Raw genomic sequence first — 15,876 nt, forward strand, 5'->3', positions numbered from 1 at the left:
TTTTAATCGATGGTGATGTAGCAACCACAGTGAGTACCATTTATATTTAGCGGTGATGGCTGATAGATCTAAACCGGATAGGTTATTAGACCAATAAATGGACTACATCTCTCTATTGTGATGAAAACAGCCAATGATAGATCATCATCATATAGATTATAAGAATACAATATACCGAAACGCAAAATGTCTGTCCACCAGTTTCAATTTTATTCCTATAACCAATAGCTACTATTAATTTATCAGACTGATTACCTACAGTGAATGATTATTTTTTGTTCATAAGTATAGTTTATCACATATTCACTATGGAAAAAGAAAAGAACATCCTAAATCCACCACTTAGACTCCTCTGCAACTTCGTAGGTTTAGGGACAGAGCCACTAGATCAGTCAGTAGTCATTTTCAGATATATTGCATGTAGCTAAAGTCCTAAGGCGACGACCTCACAACAAACAGAAATTATGTCTCAATCTACTGAGTAATTAAAAAGCAGTGAAGAGATCTAACGGCGAAATATTATGTAGATAATAGTTTCTAGATTGTTTCTGTTTTGGATGTAGTACGCCTGAATTTATGCAAATACAAAAAAAATTACGATATCAGCATCTGTTATTTGGCAACCAGTGAACATAACCTTACACAGCTTACCAATCTTTGTTCTTTTTTCAGTGTTGTTATACTGGAGACTAGAGGCGGTGGTTGGAATAATGAAATTTGTTGGGTTTATCATTAGTAAAGTTTGCTTTTATTCTTAGATGTCATAAAATTTGTTGTTAGTGTTAAATCAATAATGTGTTAGGGATGCATCTAAGTCATTACAATGATTCTAAATACCATAGTTTTTATAGTCTTTATGCTTGAGGTTGCTAACAGCAAAAGTTCTTATGAGGTAGATTGCAGTAAACTTAGAATGGGACAGTATTTATGCCCCCATCCAGATATTATTGACTCATATATCGACCCGAAAACACAACAACCAAGAGGATGCACACAACAAAATAAAGCTGAAGGTAAGGGTTGCAGTATAATAAGAGGCCACCACTGCAATCTAATTGAATCATCATAGTATAGACTTTACTAATCGACTGCCTACACTTCATAATTCAGTTGTTTATATAGAATGTTTTGATTGTGTTTATCAAAAAAGTAATTCAACATTACAATTTATTTAACCCTTTGAACCCCAGACCAAAATATTGATGGTGGGAAAGACTACCAAAACCATTTGACCTAAGAACTACAGAGAATCCCCGGAGCAGAAACAGCTGTATTACATACTGTTCGTAAAAAATTAATATTTTTGCTATTTTTTATTCTATTGTCTTGTATTACACACCAAAATGTCCAGAATGAAATTGTGTACACAGAAAAAGTTTGGTCTGAAGTATAAAAAATTATTTAACAACATTAAAATAACTTTAAAATATATCTTTTTAGATTTTTAGGTAAAAAAATAGATTTTAAGATTTTTTAATTCAAAAATAAGAAAAATTTTTACCATGGGCACCCACATTTTATTTTTCTAAATTTAGTTTTATGTATGTACAAAAACAATTATATTGATATCTCTAAAGATAAAGATTTTGCAACCGTGATCTCATTGAGGCCAGTTGGTCATTGTCCAGAGTAGGCCTAGCGGCGGCGTTACCGCGAGAAGTAGATAGCTGACTAAATGGCATGTCTTCGTCATCTGAGTCTTGAGATAGTTGGCCTATAGGTAGGATCAACATCCAGTTGTCTGTCCAATTCACTCGGGTGATTTACAATGTTGTCACTCATTGTTCACAGAACTGATTATTATTATAAGATTAAAACTAAAGAAAAAGTGACTAAAAACAGTCCTCAATTACAACATTTAACTCAATTCACACGCCCAAAGACAATATACATAACATTAGACCGCTTTGTAAACAAATACAGCTGTAGCAACAAAGAGTAATATATTTTTTTGAGGATAGATGTTATTTTAAATACACTATATTACTAACAAAAAATTTGTATTTTACTTAAATACTCATAAATATGTATTAATACTCGTAAAATATGTGTTTTACAGTTTCAAATAAATATGTATTAAACGCATATACCATGGCGACGATATTACGTCGCCCGGGGATTCTCGCATCTTCATTGGCGACAATACATCGTCGCCGCGGGGATCTTCGCATATTTTCTCTGCGACGATATTTCGTCGCCTGGGGTTCAAAGGGTTAACAAAAAATATGACCGACTGGTTGATGAATTATGATAAAGATTAGTAAACAATAAATACCTAACTAGGGCGAGACTTTAATAAGCGACCTACACTAATTGTTGGATCGTCAGGTACTTTCTGATTAAACAGAGGCTACCTATTCAAAGCATGCTGCAGCCGATGTGGTTAGGCGATTTAGGTTTACTAACCTAACCTAATCGTTAGTATTTATTGTGTAACTGCCCACCCATTATCATTATCGAACGATTCGGTATATTACCCAACTTCGATATTATATAATAATCACACAAGAAGAATTATTATACATTAACAACATGAATAACACATTACAACAACAAAGTAAATGTACAATAGCATTAAAAATAACAAAACCAACTTTAATCTGAACCACTTGTTAGAGATACTATACAATGCTTACAGATTTGGCGAATAGCTGTGAGCAACCGCTTTTGTGTAATGGAGGAAAGGATTGTTACCCAACAGGCGCACTTCTGTGCGGTACAAACAATTACAGATAGTCTGTGGAATACCGCCACTCCTCAACCTCTATGACCGCTCACCAAGAACTTTCAATCTCATATTCCTCGCCATTTTCGGAATGACCAAAACAACATATACATTGAAGTCATATGTTAAGTTAAATAAATTGTAATATTGAAATATTAATTTTATAGAAATAATCAATACATTTGACAAAAACAACCGAATAACGAGTGTAGGCCGCTCATTAAAGTCTACCCATAACAAGAAGTAACTAATTTTTTAAGAATGTGTAAATGGTGATTAATACGAGATTGAAAGTTCTTGGCGGGTGTTCAGAAACGTTGAGGAGTAGAATAATGGCAGACTATTTAGCAAACTATCTTTGATTTTTTATACTGTAGGTAAGTGCACCTATTTAAGGGTGTAAGTATTGTAAAATATCTAGGTAGATATTTAGGTAGGTTTAACTTGGTATTGTTATTTTAATGCTATTGTTACATTACTTTATTATTGTAATGATTCTTGTTGTGTATATTATATATATATATATATATATATATATATATATATATATATATATATATATATATATATATATATATATATTATACACACCTCAAAACTAAAAGTCAGTTTTTTAATAGTTTGTACTCAGTTGTTTGTTCAATATTTAAAACATAATGTTTAAAGCCTTATACTGTCAAGCATAGAATCCTTTTTATTAATTTTGAAATTTTAATTTAGGTTAGGGCAGTTAACAAACATCTAAAACAAAAATTAAAGTAAAAATATATCTTTTATTAAATTTTGAATTGGACAAACGATAACCTATTCTTTGAAATTCCACTCTCAATAATTGTGTTACCTCATCTGGCTGAGATAACTGCTTGAATAGGCTGTGGCATGCTTCTTATGAGTCGTCTGAGACTTTCCTGAGGCAACCTCGCCCATTCTTCTCTGAACGCCATTTCCAGCTCGTCAAAGATCCTGAGTTGATTTGGCAAGCCCCAGATACTTCTTCCTAGTTGATCCCAGACGTGCTTAATTGGATTTAGGTCTGGACTGCAGCAGGCCATTCCTATACTGGTTATGTTATATACATCCAAGTAATGTCAAAGACTGTGCACATATACAAAATCTTGACTTGCTTGTTCTACTCTCAGATGAATATGGACATCGAACACCTCATCCACATAATGTTGAATTGTTAAACTACTGTTTCACTAAAAGGTTTGTTCGATCATCAATTGTTATTCCTCCCCACTCTAATATTGAGCCCCCACCAAACACAACACTAGGAGTAAGATAACATCCCAACTATAAGAAAGAGCTTTGTCTGGTACACGGATGGCTCGCTTATTAAGGGTAGAACTGGATATGGAGTGTTTAGTCAATCCCCTAGAACTGCCCTTTGCGGCAGTTTGGGTCGGAACTGCTCCATATTTCAAGCCGAAATCTATGGTATCCTAGCCTGTGCCAATCTAGGCCTCACTAGAGGGTACCAGGGAATGAACATCTGTATAATGTCAGACAGTCAGGCAGCTCTTAAAGCTCTTGACTCCAACAGCATCTCATCCAGGCTTGTGTGGGAGTGCTTTAACACTCTCTGCAAGCTTGGATCACGCAACTATGTGCGTCTTGGTTGGGTACCGGGCCACACAGGTATAGGTGGTAACGAATGCGCCGACAGGCTTGCCAAAAGCGGAGCAAGCATGCCATACACCGGTCCAGAACCGAGTTGTGGTATAAGCAAGTCAGCCGCTTACCAAAGTATAAACAAATGGTCCAGGAAGACACACCGCTTGCGGTGGCAGAGTCACCAAGGACAAGCACTCGGCAAAAGACTGCTTGCTGATTCTAGCTCCGGCTTCACCAGATGGCTGATGGGGCTGGGCAGGGATCGGGTAAAGCAAGTGATTGCCTTGATCACTGGACACGGCCACTTCAGGAAACACCTAAACACTGTAGGTTTACGACATGAGGACTCGGAGTGTAGACTCTGCAATAAGTCTGAAGAGACTGCAAAACACATAATACTGGACTGTGAGAGACTGGGAGCAAGGAGAAGGGCTCTTTTCGGTGATAAACAACCAGGCGACGAACCAGATGCTAGTATCGGGGAAAAGCTTCTTAGCCTAATTAAGGGCACAAAGATAGGCTTACCCCTCTAACATCAAAGGGGCACACAATAAGCTCAGGTTGACGTGTGAGGATCTGTGAATCCACCCCAATACCCCAAAGAAAAAAAAAAAAAAAAAAAAAAAAAAAAAAAAAAAAGTAACAGTTGATAAAAGCACATTTCTTCTTCCCCATATTTTAAGTCTTCTAGACTTCATTCAAGCTTCCTGGAGTCGATTTCTCTCAGTTAGGTCTGATATATGAGTTCCAGTTGCTTGACTAAGGTAATTTTTAATTCTCTAACAGTTGAAAACCGATTGCTAAGTGCATTAACTTGAAAAAATATGTCTTCCATATGCATGGTGGACTAAAAACAACCTTGTTCTGTCTTCTGTGAAAAGTGCCTTGCTCCTGGTACCGGTTCCACAATCTTGAAACCACTGACGGACTCAGTGTTACTCACATCCTATTGAGAAAAACCTTCTATCAAAATGACCACTCTACTGGATTCTGTATCAGACAAAAACCTGCCATTACAATGAAAATCAAACAGAATATCAACTGATCAATATCTAAAGTTATTCAAGTTCAGCTAGTTACAGAACTACACCTGACATTTTTCTTATCTAATTCTTGTTTTGACCTGATAAGCAAATCAGCGGTATTTGTCTTTAACAGAACTATTCGCAAATGAAACAAAATGTCATCTTCCTTATTAAGATGCTGCCTTTATCTGTGGGCAAAGTATAACTCTCTCATGTTATTTATATTTATCCTGCACCAAGCAATAGAAGTAATCCCTTAATTGTTTTGAGGTGTGTATAATATCAACTTCGATAATAACTATCAAATGAGTGCAGTCCACTTATTACAATCTCCCCTCCCCTCGTCATATCTATGATTATCTAAACAACCGAAATCAAAATGTTGATTCTTACAACTTAGCTATTAAAATATAAAAAAGTAAGTTAATAATTTAATAGTGAATAAAAACTTATCTAGGCTGTAAGTAAAAAATATAACATTTCACAAAATAATATATTTTTTTATTTAATAAATTACATTTTATGTATGTATAAAATGTAATAAAAAATATTGTATCAGTTAGTTAATTTTTAATATTTTGAATGTTAAACATATGTCTGACCTCTTGTGACATAAATAACACATATACATTACAAGGCGGCCTAAAATCCCATACATCCTAAAATACCATACAAATGATTTTACTTTGTGTGAATTAATTTGGAACGATATTGTTATTCAACATTAAAAATAGTTGGCAGTAATCAATTGTAAATAACTATAGTTAGAATGTTTTTGTTTTCGTTAGTTTAAGTATTTCTAATTTTATTGGTAATTTGGTACCCTAATTCAATTGAGGTGTTGGCCGCTTACTATACTGTAGCTGAGTGATTGTTCAAATATGAAATTAGTTACAGTCCAATTATGAAAACAATGGCTTTTTTAATGTTTAACTTTGGAATTGCAAATCTCAATGCCTTAATCCTGGACTCAACATGGTGACTACCTACATATCAACCCTCTGAAGTTTTGCAGTACTGTATTACCGTACCTGACACTATATTAAGGTTCAGTTTATCTTTCATTGTCAACAGGGCAGGCTACCGCAGCCCGCAGTGATGGTTGTAGTCATTCATAACTAGACCTGAAATTTTGATATCCTTTGCTACCTAGTAGGTAATATCTCGAGGAATGTTTTTGTTTTGCCACATGTAGTGTGAATAAACAAACTTCAAGAATTGTAATCTACATGATTGTTGTTTACTAATCGTTTTTATGCTTTGTTTATATATCTTTTAGTGAATTATTTATTGGTGATAGTTATATTATTTTAAATACTATGAAAGGATGCATTAGAAATTGTCAACATTGAATGAGTTTCTCTTTTTTTGGAGCAATTTATTTTGTTCTTATATATACTGTATATATATATATATGACCCTGGCCATCAGTAAGTTTCTGTGGCACCCCTCGAGATAGTACCTAAATTCAAGCTCAGATCACGTAATCGCTCCTAAATTTTTATACTTGTAATGCGTACATATGTATTTACCTGTTTATATAGACTAACAACAAATAGTAGTTAGACAAAGTGGCCTACGGATAATACCAATTTACCGACAAATGAAGCGATTTTAGGAATAAAATATAAATTTAATTATTAACAATACCACAGCATAAACAAATATTATAATGTGTTATTTATTTTGCCTGGTAAAATAAGACATCTTTACTTTACTTTTTACTTTTATTTATTCAACCATTACTCTTGCATCATAGTCTTCAGGCTGACTATAATAGTTCAAACTTTAATAATGATCATAAGACTAGGACATGACCAAGAATGAGAAAAAAATTATCTCCAAAGCAATTTCTATTGCGTATAATGTGGCTTCTGCAAAATTATTAAACAAACACAAAGAAGGGTTACTACATAATATTCCTTGGGCAATGTTGAATACTGTACACATTTAACACTCAGTTTTAGGTGAATGCTAATGTACTACCAAGTTATCTCCAATATTAAACTCCCCTTGATGAGTGCCAAAAATGGTGCCTACAGAGCAACTTTTGTCAATCCTCTAACTCACCCACACTTTACCTGCGGAAAGATTGGTACTTGCATGATTCATTTTCCACTACCTCTCGTCATTACAAAATTTATTTGTCCCAGTCATGCACTTGGGTTCTCAAAAGTGTTTTTTGTGTGAATTTTGAGTTCTCAAAAGTGTTTTTTGTGTGAATTATTCAATTATATTGACATAAAATTTTAGTCCTCTCACAACAAAACTTTGATATTGATGCTTTTCTCAACAAACGTGCATCTCTTGCTCAGATATGGTGCGAACAACAGTCTGTCTATTTTGGTGAGCCGCATCTCCCCTCTTCCCTTTTATTGACCCCCATCAAACATATGTCACGCCATTGACTTCAACTATGGAGTCTTGAAAAGAGAAATATTTTATTAACACTCCTAAATGTTTTCAACCTCTACATTGCACATTTTGTTGATTTTTCAAGTAGAAAGTGCTTTAGAAGCGAATAGGATAATATTTATGAATTAAATCAAACTAAAGAAATATATATATATATATATATATATATAATATATATATATATATATATAACTAATAGAAGAAAAAGACTTCATATAAATCCTTTAATATTTCGACTTTTATGTCGTTTTCAAAAAGGTACAAAAAGTATATATAATGTAAGAATTAAAAAGTAAAACATGTGAATTTTTATAATCAGCTGAAATATTCTATTCTGATTTATACTGTAATTTATAAACTCCTTGGTATATTATACTAAAAAAGGGCTTTATATTAAAATGAAAATTTAGATTAATAACATAAAAGACGTTCTAAACAGCATAAAATTAAATTAAATATTAACAATTTTGTAGTTTTTGTAGTTGTACATTCATAAAAAATTAAATAAAATTAATAAATTTTAAATATAGACAATACATTGTTTTAGATTTGCTAGATTAATTTAGACTATTTTAACAGATTATTTCTTATTTAATCCAAAAGGTAATTTTGACTTAGTGACTAATTGATATGCTTGTTCTAAATTTTCTAATTGAATTTTTGAAGAATCTTCTGGTACTTTACAAATCCCTTTTAATGTGTAACAATTTATTAAATATTTCGTTATGAGCCAATGCATGTTGCGAAACCAATTTGTCGTCTGTCTGTTGGATGAAGACCGATGGTTATTCATCCTAATATGTAAGGGATTTGTCGTTAATCCAATATAGTCCTTGGGACAAAATTTGCAAGACAACTGATAGATTACATTTTTCGATTTACAGTTAATGTTATTTGAAATTTGGTATGTTTTATTAGTTGTGCTACTTGTAAAAGTTTTAGAAGGATTTAGAATTTTGCATGTAGCACAACGCTTGTCTTCGCAAGAATGGCAACCTAAAAACTTTTGATCAGCATCTGAATTTGGAATTTGGTTAGGCAATAATTTAGGTCTTACCAGAAGGTTCTTCAGATTAGGGGCTTTACTAAAAATAATTCTAGGGGGTTTTTGAAAAACAAACTATTTGTCAAAGGGGAATGATTCTAAAATGTTGTAGGCCGTTTTTAATATATTGTTAGTTTTATGTAGCCCCGGGAAATATTGCGTAATAAATTTAGGATCATCTGTATAATTTTTCTTGTTCATTTGCTGCTGTTGTTATTTATTATTTCGATTTGTTAATTTGATTTCTAATAATCTTGGTAGGGTAGTTCTTAGCAGTAAAAGCTTTAGATAATGATTCTATATAATGGTGGTAATCCGAGTGTTGTTTGAACATAAATTTTTTGCTCGGATTGATAGGCTTTTTGGTATGGACTTTTTGATGTGAACAGGATGGCAACTGTTATAGTGTAGGTAATGCAATGGTATTAGTTTTCCTTTACATGAATTTTTGTCTTTAGATAGCCTGTTGTATAAAAATGTCTAAGTCCAAAAAAGGTTACAGTTTTTAGAAGAAAAATTCCAAGTAAATTTTAAAAATGAAAATAAATTTAGTTGTTTTAAAAAAGTTTCCAATAAAGTTTTACCATGTTTCCCAGATCACAAAAATATCATCTATAAATCTCAGCCAAACGAGAGGTTTGTGTGGCTGAGATTTCAGAAAATCTTCTTCGAGCTTACCCATAAATAGGTTTGCATAGGAAGGTGCCATCCTAGTTCCCATTGCTGTACCATTAACTTGTAGGTAATTTTGATCTCTAAATTTAAAATTATTCATTGTGAGTAATCATATTAATTAAAGTAACTATAAAATTTGTGCTAGGTTTTCGAATTGCTTGGCCTATTGTTTAAAAATGAAGTTACATACTGTTTACCTTCACTGTGTGGAATGTTGGTATATAGTGATTGTACATCAATAGTCACTAACAAAATGTCATTTGGGAGTGGTTGTCTAATTTCACTGAGCCTTTCGATAAAATGATCTGTGTTCTTCACATAAGAGTTCAAATTCTTGACAAAGGTTGTAAAAGTTCATCCACATAACTTGAAATCCGTTCGGTTGGAGATCCGTAGCCGGAAACAATGGGTCTTCCTGGAGGTGGTCTTGAAGGTTTTGTGAATTTTTGGGTAATATGTAAAATACCGGTGTTCGAGGTGTTTTTTGGGACTAATAAATTTAAGGGTTTCCATATTGATGTCTTCTTTGGGACCTTCTTGCAACAAGTATTCTCTTATTTCATCGTTGAATTTAGCAGTTGGATCTTGATCAATTGGTTTGTAAAAATTTAAGTCTTGTAGTTGTTTTTCAATTTTTCAATTTTTCAAAATCTGAGAGCGTCTCTGCCACAGTAAAATTCATGTGGTTGAATTTGGGTGTTTTCGGTGAAATAAAGTCCCTTTTCTAAAACTGAAATTTCATCATCGGTGAGATTATATTTCGAAAGGCTTACAACATTTGGACGCTCTCAGAATTTTTTGAAATGTACAAAGACGATTAAATTTCACTTTTTCCCAACAACAGTCTACAATCAACAAGAAATATAATACCAAATTCTGTATCAAATTTCAATTAAAATCTGATTGGACTCCACCAAACCTGACGCTCCACCTGCATCGTCAACAATCAACAATTTGTTAACTAATAATAGCGACAATTTGTTAACTCACTTTACTGATACACTACAGAAAAAAAGAAAAATGTAACATTAAACGAACGAAGGGCTATTTCATCCTTAAAACAAAACAAAAGTATAGTAATTTTACCTGCTGACAAAGGAGATTCTGTTGTGATTTTAGATATTAATGATTATGTATACGAAATTGAAAAACAACTACAAGACTTAAAATTTTACAAACCAATTGATCAAGATCCAACTGCTAAATTCAACGATGAAATAAGAGAATACTTGTTGCAAGAAGGTCCCAAAGAAGACATCAATATGGAAACCCTTAATTTATTAGTCCCAAAAACACCTCGAACACCGGTATTTTACATATTACCCAAAATTCACAAACCTTCAAGACCACCTCCAGGAAGACCCATTGTTTCCGGCTACGGATCTCCAACCCGAACGGATTTCAAGTTATGTGGATGAACTTTTACAACCCCTTTGTCAAGAATTTGAACTCTTATGTGAAGAACACAGATCATTTTATCGAAAAGGCTCAGTGAAATTAGACAACCACTCCCAAATGACATTTTGTTAGTGACTATTGATGTACAATCACTATATACCAACATTCCACACAGTGAAGGTAAACAGTATGTAACTTCATTTTTAAACAATAGGCCAAGCAATTCGAAACCTAGCACAAATTTTATAGTTACTTTAATTAATATGATACTCACAATGAATAATTTTAAATTTAGAGATCAAAATTACCTACAAGTTAATGGTACAGCAATGGGAACTAGGATGGCACCTTCCTATGCAAACCTATTTATGGGTAAGCTCGAAGAAGATTTTCTGAAATCTCAGCCACACAAACCTCTCGTTTGGCTGAGATTTATAGATGATATTTTTGTGATCTGGGGAACATGGTAAAACTTTATTGGAAACTTTTTTAAAAACAACTAAATTTATTTTCATTTTTAAAATTTACTTGGAATTTTTCTTCTAAAACTGTAACCTTTTTGGACTTAGACATTTTTATACAACACGGCTATCTAAAGACAAAAATTCATGTAAAGGAAACTAATACCATGCATTACCTACACTATAACAGTTGCCATCCTGTTCACATCAAAAAGTCCATACCAAAAAAGCCTATCAATCCGAGCAAAAAATTTATGTTCAAACAACTCGGATTTACCACCATTATATAGAAACATTATCTAAAGCTTTTACTGCTAAGAACTACCCTACCAAGATTATTAGAAATCAAATTAACAAATCGAAAATAAAATAACAACAGCAGCATGAACAAGAAAAAATTATACAGATGATCCTAAATTTATTACGCAATATTTCCCGGGGCTACATAAAACTAACAATATATTAAAAACGGCCTACAACATTTTAGAATCATCCCCTTTGACAAATAGTTTGTTTTCAAAACCCCCTAGAATTATTTTTAGTAAAGCCCCTAATCTGAAGAACCTTCTGGTAAGACCTAAATTATTGCCTAACCAAATTCCAAATTCAGATGCTGATCAAAAGTTTTTAGGTTGCCATTCTTGCGAAGACAAGCGTTGTGCTACATGCAAAATTCTAAATCCTTCTAAAACTTTTACAAGTAGCACAACTAATAAAACATACCAAATTTCAAATAACATTAACTGTAAATCGAAAAATGTAATCTATCAGTTGTCTTGCAAATTTTGTCCCAAGGACTATATTGGATTAACGACAAATCCCTTACATATTAGGATGAATAACCATCGGTCTTCATCCAACAGACAAGACGACAAATTGGTTTCGCAACATGCATTGGCTCATAACGAAATATTTAATAATTGTTACACATTAAAAGGGATTTGTAAAGTACCAGAAGATTCTTCAAAAATTCAATTAGAAAATTTAGAACAAGCATATCAATTAGTCACTAAGTCAAAATTACCTTTTGGATTAAATAAGAAATAATCTGTTAAAATAGTCTAAATTAATCTAGCAAATCTAAAACAATGTATTGTCTATATTTAAATTTATTAATTTTATTAATTTTTTATGAATGTACAACTACAAAACTACAAAATTGTTAATATTTAATTTAATTTTATGCTGTTAGAACGTCTTTTATGTTATTAATCTAAATTTTCATTTTAATATAAAGCCCTTTTTAGTATAATATACCAAGGAGTTTATAAATTACAGTATAAATCAGAATAGAATATTTCAGCTGATTATAAAAATTCACATGTTTACTTTTAATTCTTACATTATATATACTTTTTGTACCTTTTTGAAAACGACATAAAAGTCGAAATATTAAAGGATTTATATGAAGTCTTTTTCTTCTATTAGTTAAAGAAGCCTCTGAGCATTATTTTCTGCATACAGTATATATATATATATATATATATATTATATATATATATATATATATATGTCCCAGATCATCCAACTTTTCCGTCATCAGACTACGTAAAGGTTAACTTTGGTACTACTAGTAAACAGATTGGTACCTAGTCTAAATTATATTGTGTAATAACAAATAGTAGATAAGGACTGAGTGGCCACTGAATAATAACAAAGTAGCCTACCCATTTGTCTTACAATCATTAAAATCTTTTGAACTTAAACTTATCTGTTAGCTTATGTTTTGTACTCTATTACTGTTCTTAATCCAGGACAGTTTTTATAATATAAAAATACAATTTATTTCTTGTTTACAGTTTTGTGTAAAGCAGCAGATGGAATCATTTGTTTGAAATCAAATAACTCAACCTTCACTCGGGAAATACCCTGCCGGTGGACGTAAGTGTTACATTAATACATATTCATCAAGCAATGATAAAATTATAAAGACCTATTTTAGAAAAACCTGATACACATGTCTCAATTAAGCCTAAATGTTATTATAAAATATATATGTTTAATTCTTGTAAATTCAAAAAAAACCTGTTTAGTTATAAATACATGCTAGCTACAAAGAGATTTAAGTCTTTCAAAGCCTTGGTTGAAACTCAAATCTCAATTTAAGTCCTACTTAAAGTTATATAAGGTTAGGCACAAACAGAATTTGGTTCAGTGTGAGGTTTCTCATCTTAATTGGATTTAACTTGGTACACTCCTGAAATAGGGCATACTTCACACTCAATCGTTCTGCTTCACATTGAGACTGATGAAAGTGTATCATATTTGCTTTTCTTGATCATTTTGTAATTGGTGTCACAGTAAGATCCATCTTATCATGATTTGTATTACACTATAATATATTATTCTGACTTTCATTTGTTAATATCAATTCCACTTTTATCTTGATGGAAAAATATAAATTGCAAGTGCTCAAACGTTTATTAGTGTTGTAACTATCATTGACAAACTGTTACCTGTCTTAGAATAAAGTGAGCTAAAACATGTGAACATTGTAGTAACATATTTAATCTAATCAAGAAAATTCATATCTCATTATAATTTGATCAAATACAAAAAAAGTGAATGAACATCAAAGTAGATTATTCTTGGAACATCATACATTATTTTCATTACGTTTGTTGTAAATTTCTAGTAAAAATTCTACTAACTGGAAAATATTTAAAATACTTATTAACTTTTAATCTGCGGTTCACCCTTTGCTGTTAATATTAACCGACAGGTTTTTGCGATGATTGTTAATTGATTATTTAAAATTGTACGTTGTATAAAGAGACAATAGTGTGATTACCTTGCAATTTATGATGAAGGAAAGTATTTGGTTTACCAGGATTTGACCCCCTATCTTATTCTTACATAGCACGCATCAGTTCTCATTTGTGAGACACACTCATAATATAATGTCTAGTTAAGAGTTACTGTAATATATTTTGGGAGCATTGGCCATAAAATAAGATCATAGTTTCAAAGTTGTTTCTAAAAATAAAAAGTTTTATGTATATTTTTCATTTTGCGCTGAAGTATTAACAGAAAGTTATTTTCTATTGACTTATTTTCTAGGTTTGATAAAAATGTATGAAAGAATACTTTATTAAAACATTTTCCTATATAAAATAATGTTTGTATATATATAAATAAATGTACTATTAAATCTTAAAACATTACTCCATTTTTTTCAGGAATGGCTATCACTTTGAAACGGCAATGCTGCTCTCGATATTTTTGGGAATGTTTGGTGCAGACAGGTTCTACTTGGGATATCCTGCAATAGGATTGCTGAAGTTCTGCACGATGGGCTTTATGTTTTTAGGCCAACTAGTCGATATAATACTTATAGCTACGCAGGTAGTGGGACCTGCAGATGGCTCTTATTACGTAATACCTTACTACGGACCTGGTATAAAAATGGTGCGAAGTGACAATTGGACATATAGAGTACCTCAAGATGATTGGTAGGCAAATAACTAAAAAGTGTGGTGTGTAAAATAGTGCTTGTAAAAAATGGTTATTGTATATAATTCCAGTATTTTAGGTACATCTTTTTATTTTCCTGAAGCATTCTCTTTTATACTGTGATAAATCTTGTAAAAACATTTAGGATTATTTAAATATAAGTTGTCAATAAATACATTTTATGAAATACATGTGATTTTATTATACTATAATAACCTGCATTATTAATCTATCTACACATATTTATTTAATAACTTATTTATTACAGTCTAAGCCTAATATCTATTAGCTAAATTACCATAAATATAAATTAAGGCTGTAGACTCCATGGAACAGTCTATTTTAATGAGACTAAGGGCCGTAAATGTGCAGCAGCAGGTCTATTTAAGTAGAATTCAGCCTCCTCCCATTTTTGTTGCCTAGCCTATATTTACAGCAAATTTTTAACATTGTGGTAGCAGAAGTGTTTAATAGAATCTATAAACATTTATTGAACATTCACCAATTAAAAGCTGTGATTGAAAAATAATTAAGCTAGTACAATCTATACTAATCATATCAAAGTTTAAAGGTGTCTGTTCTTGTAGAATTAATTATGTAGACTTAGGATTTCTCCATACTGGCCTAAAATAGTTCAATTGTTACTGAAATCATTGAAGCTATTCTATAAAATATTGCGTAGAAATTTCAGAGATACTTATAAAAAGCAGTTTCACTCTCAGACTTCAGGACCCCATCTTTAATGTTAAACCTAAAATAGATCAAGAGATTGGAATATCTTTCAGTGATAATCACCTTTTTCAGGATTGTTGGAATGCCATTTATGCTCATAACCCCTTTTTTAAATGGAATTGCGTGCAAATTGTGGATTACTGCTAGTCATATATAAGATACTGATATAACATATGAAATATAGAAATGAATAATTTATTACAAAAAGAGCAAAAATCACTTTTATCACAATTATTTTTTGACGTGACAACGTCTTAAATTAGGTTGCGGCTCGGAGTCACTCATGAAAAAGTGTAACGCCCGGTAACGTTACGATGCCCGTCCAGTGGGTCC

The 15,876-nt window shown here is 32.0% G+C and overlaps 1 protein-coding gene across 1 annotated transcript; it reads left to right on the forward strand.

Annotated features, from left to right (window-relative positions):
* The first annotated feature begins 618 nt into the window (after positions 1–618).
* LOC124355074 (TM2 domain-containing protein CG10795) lies at positions 619–14,998 on the forward strand. The gene is made up of 3 exons (XM_046806003.1): positions 619–1,013; positions 13,158–13,239; positions 14,538–14,998. The coding sequence occupies exons 1-3, from the start codon at positions 824–826 to the stop codon at positions 14,812–14,814; spliced, it is 549 nt and encodes a 182-aa protein (XP_046661959.1). The 5' UTR covers positions 619–823; the 3' UTR covers positions 14,815–14,998.
* Positions 14,999–15,876: the final 878 nt, after the last annotated feature.

The sequence above is a fragment of the Homalodisca vitripennis genome, chromosome 2, assembly GCF_021130785.1.
Source record: "Homalodisca vitripennis isolate AUS2020 chromosome 2, UT_GWSS_2.1, whole genome shotgun sequence".
Taxonomy (NCBI): domain Eukaryota; kingdom Metazoa; phylum Arthropoda; class Insecta; order Hemiptera; family Cicadellidae; genus Homalodisca; species Homalodisca vitripennis.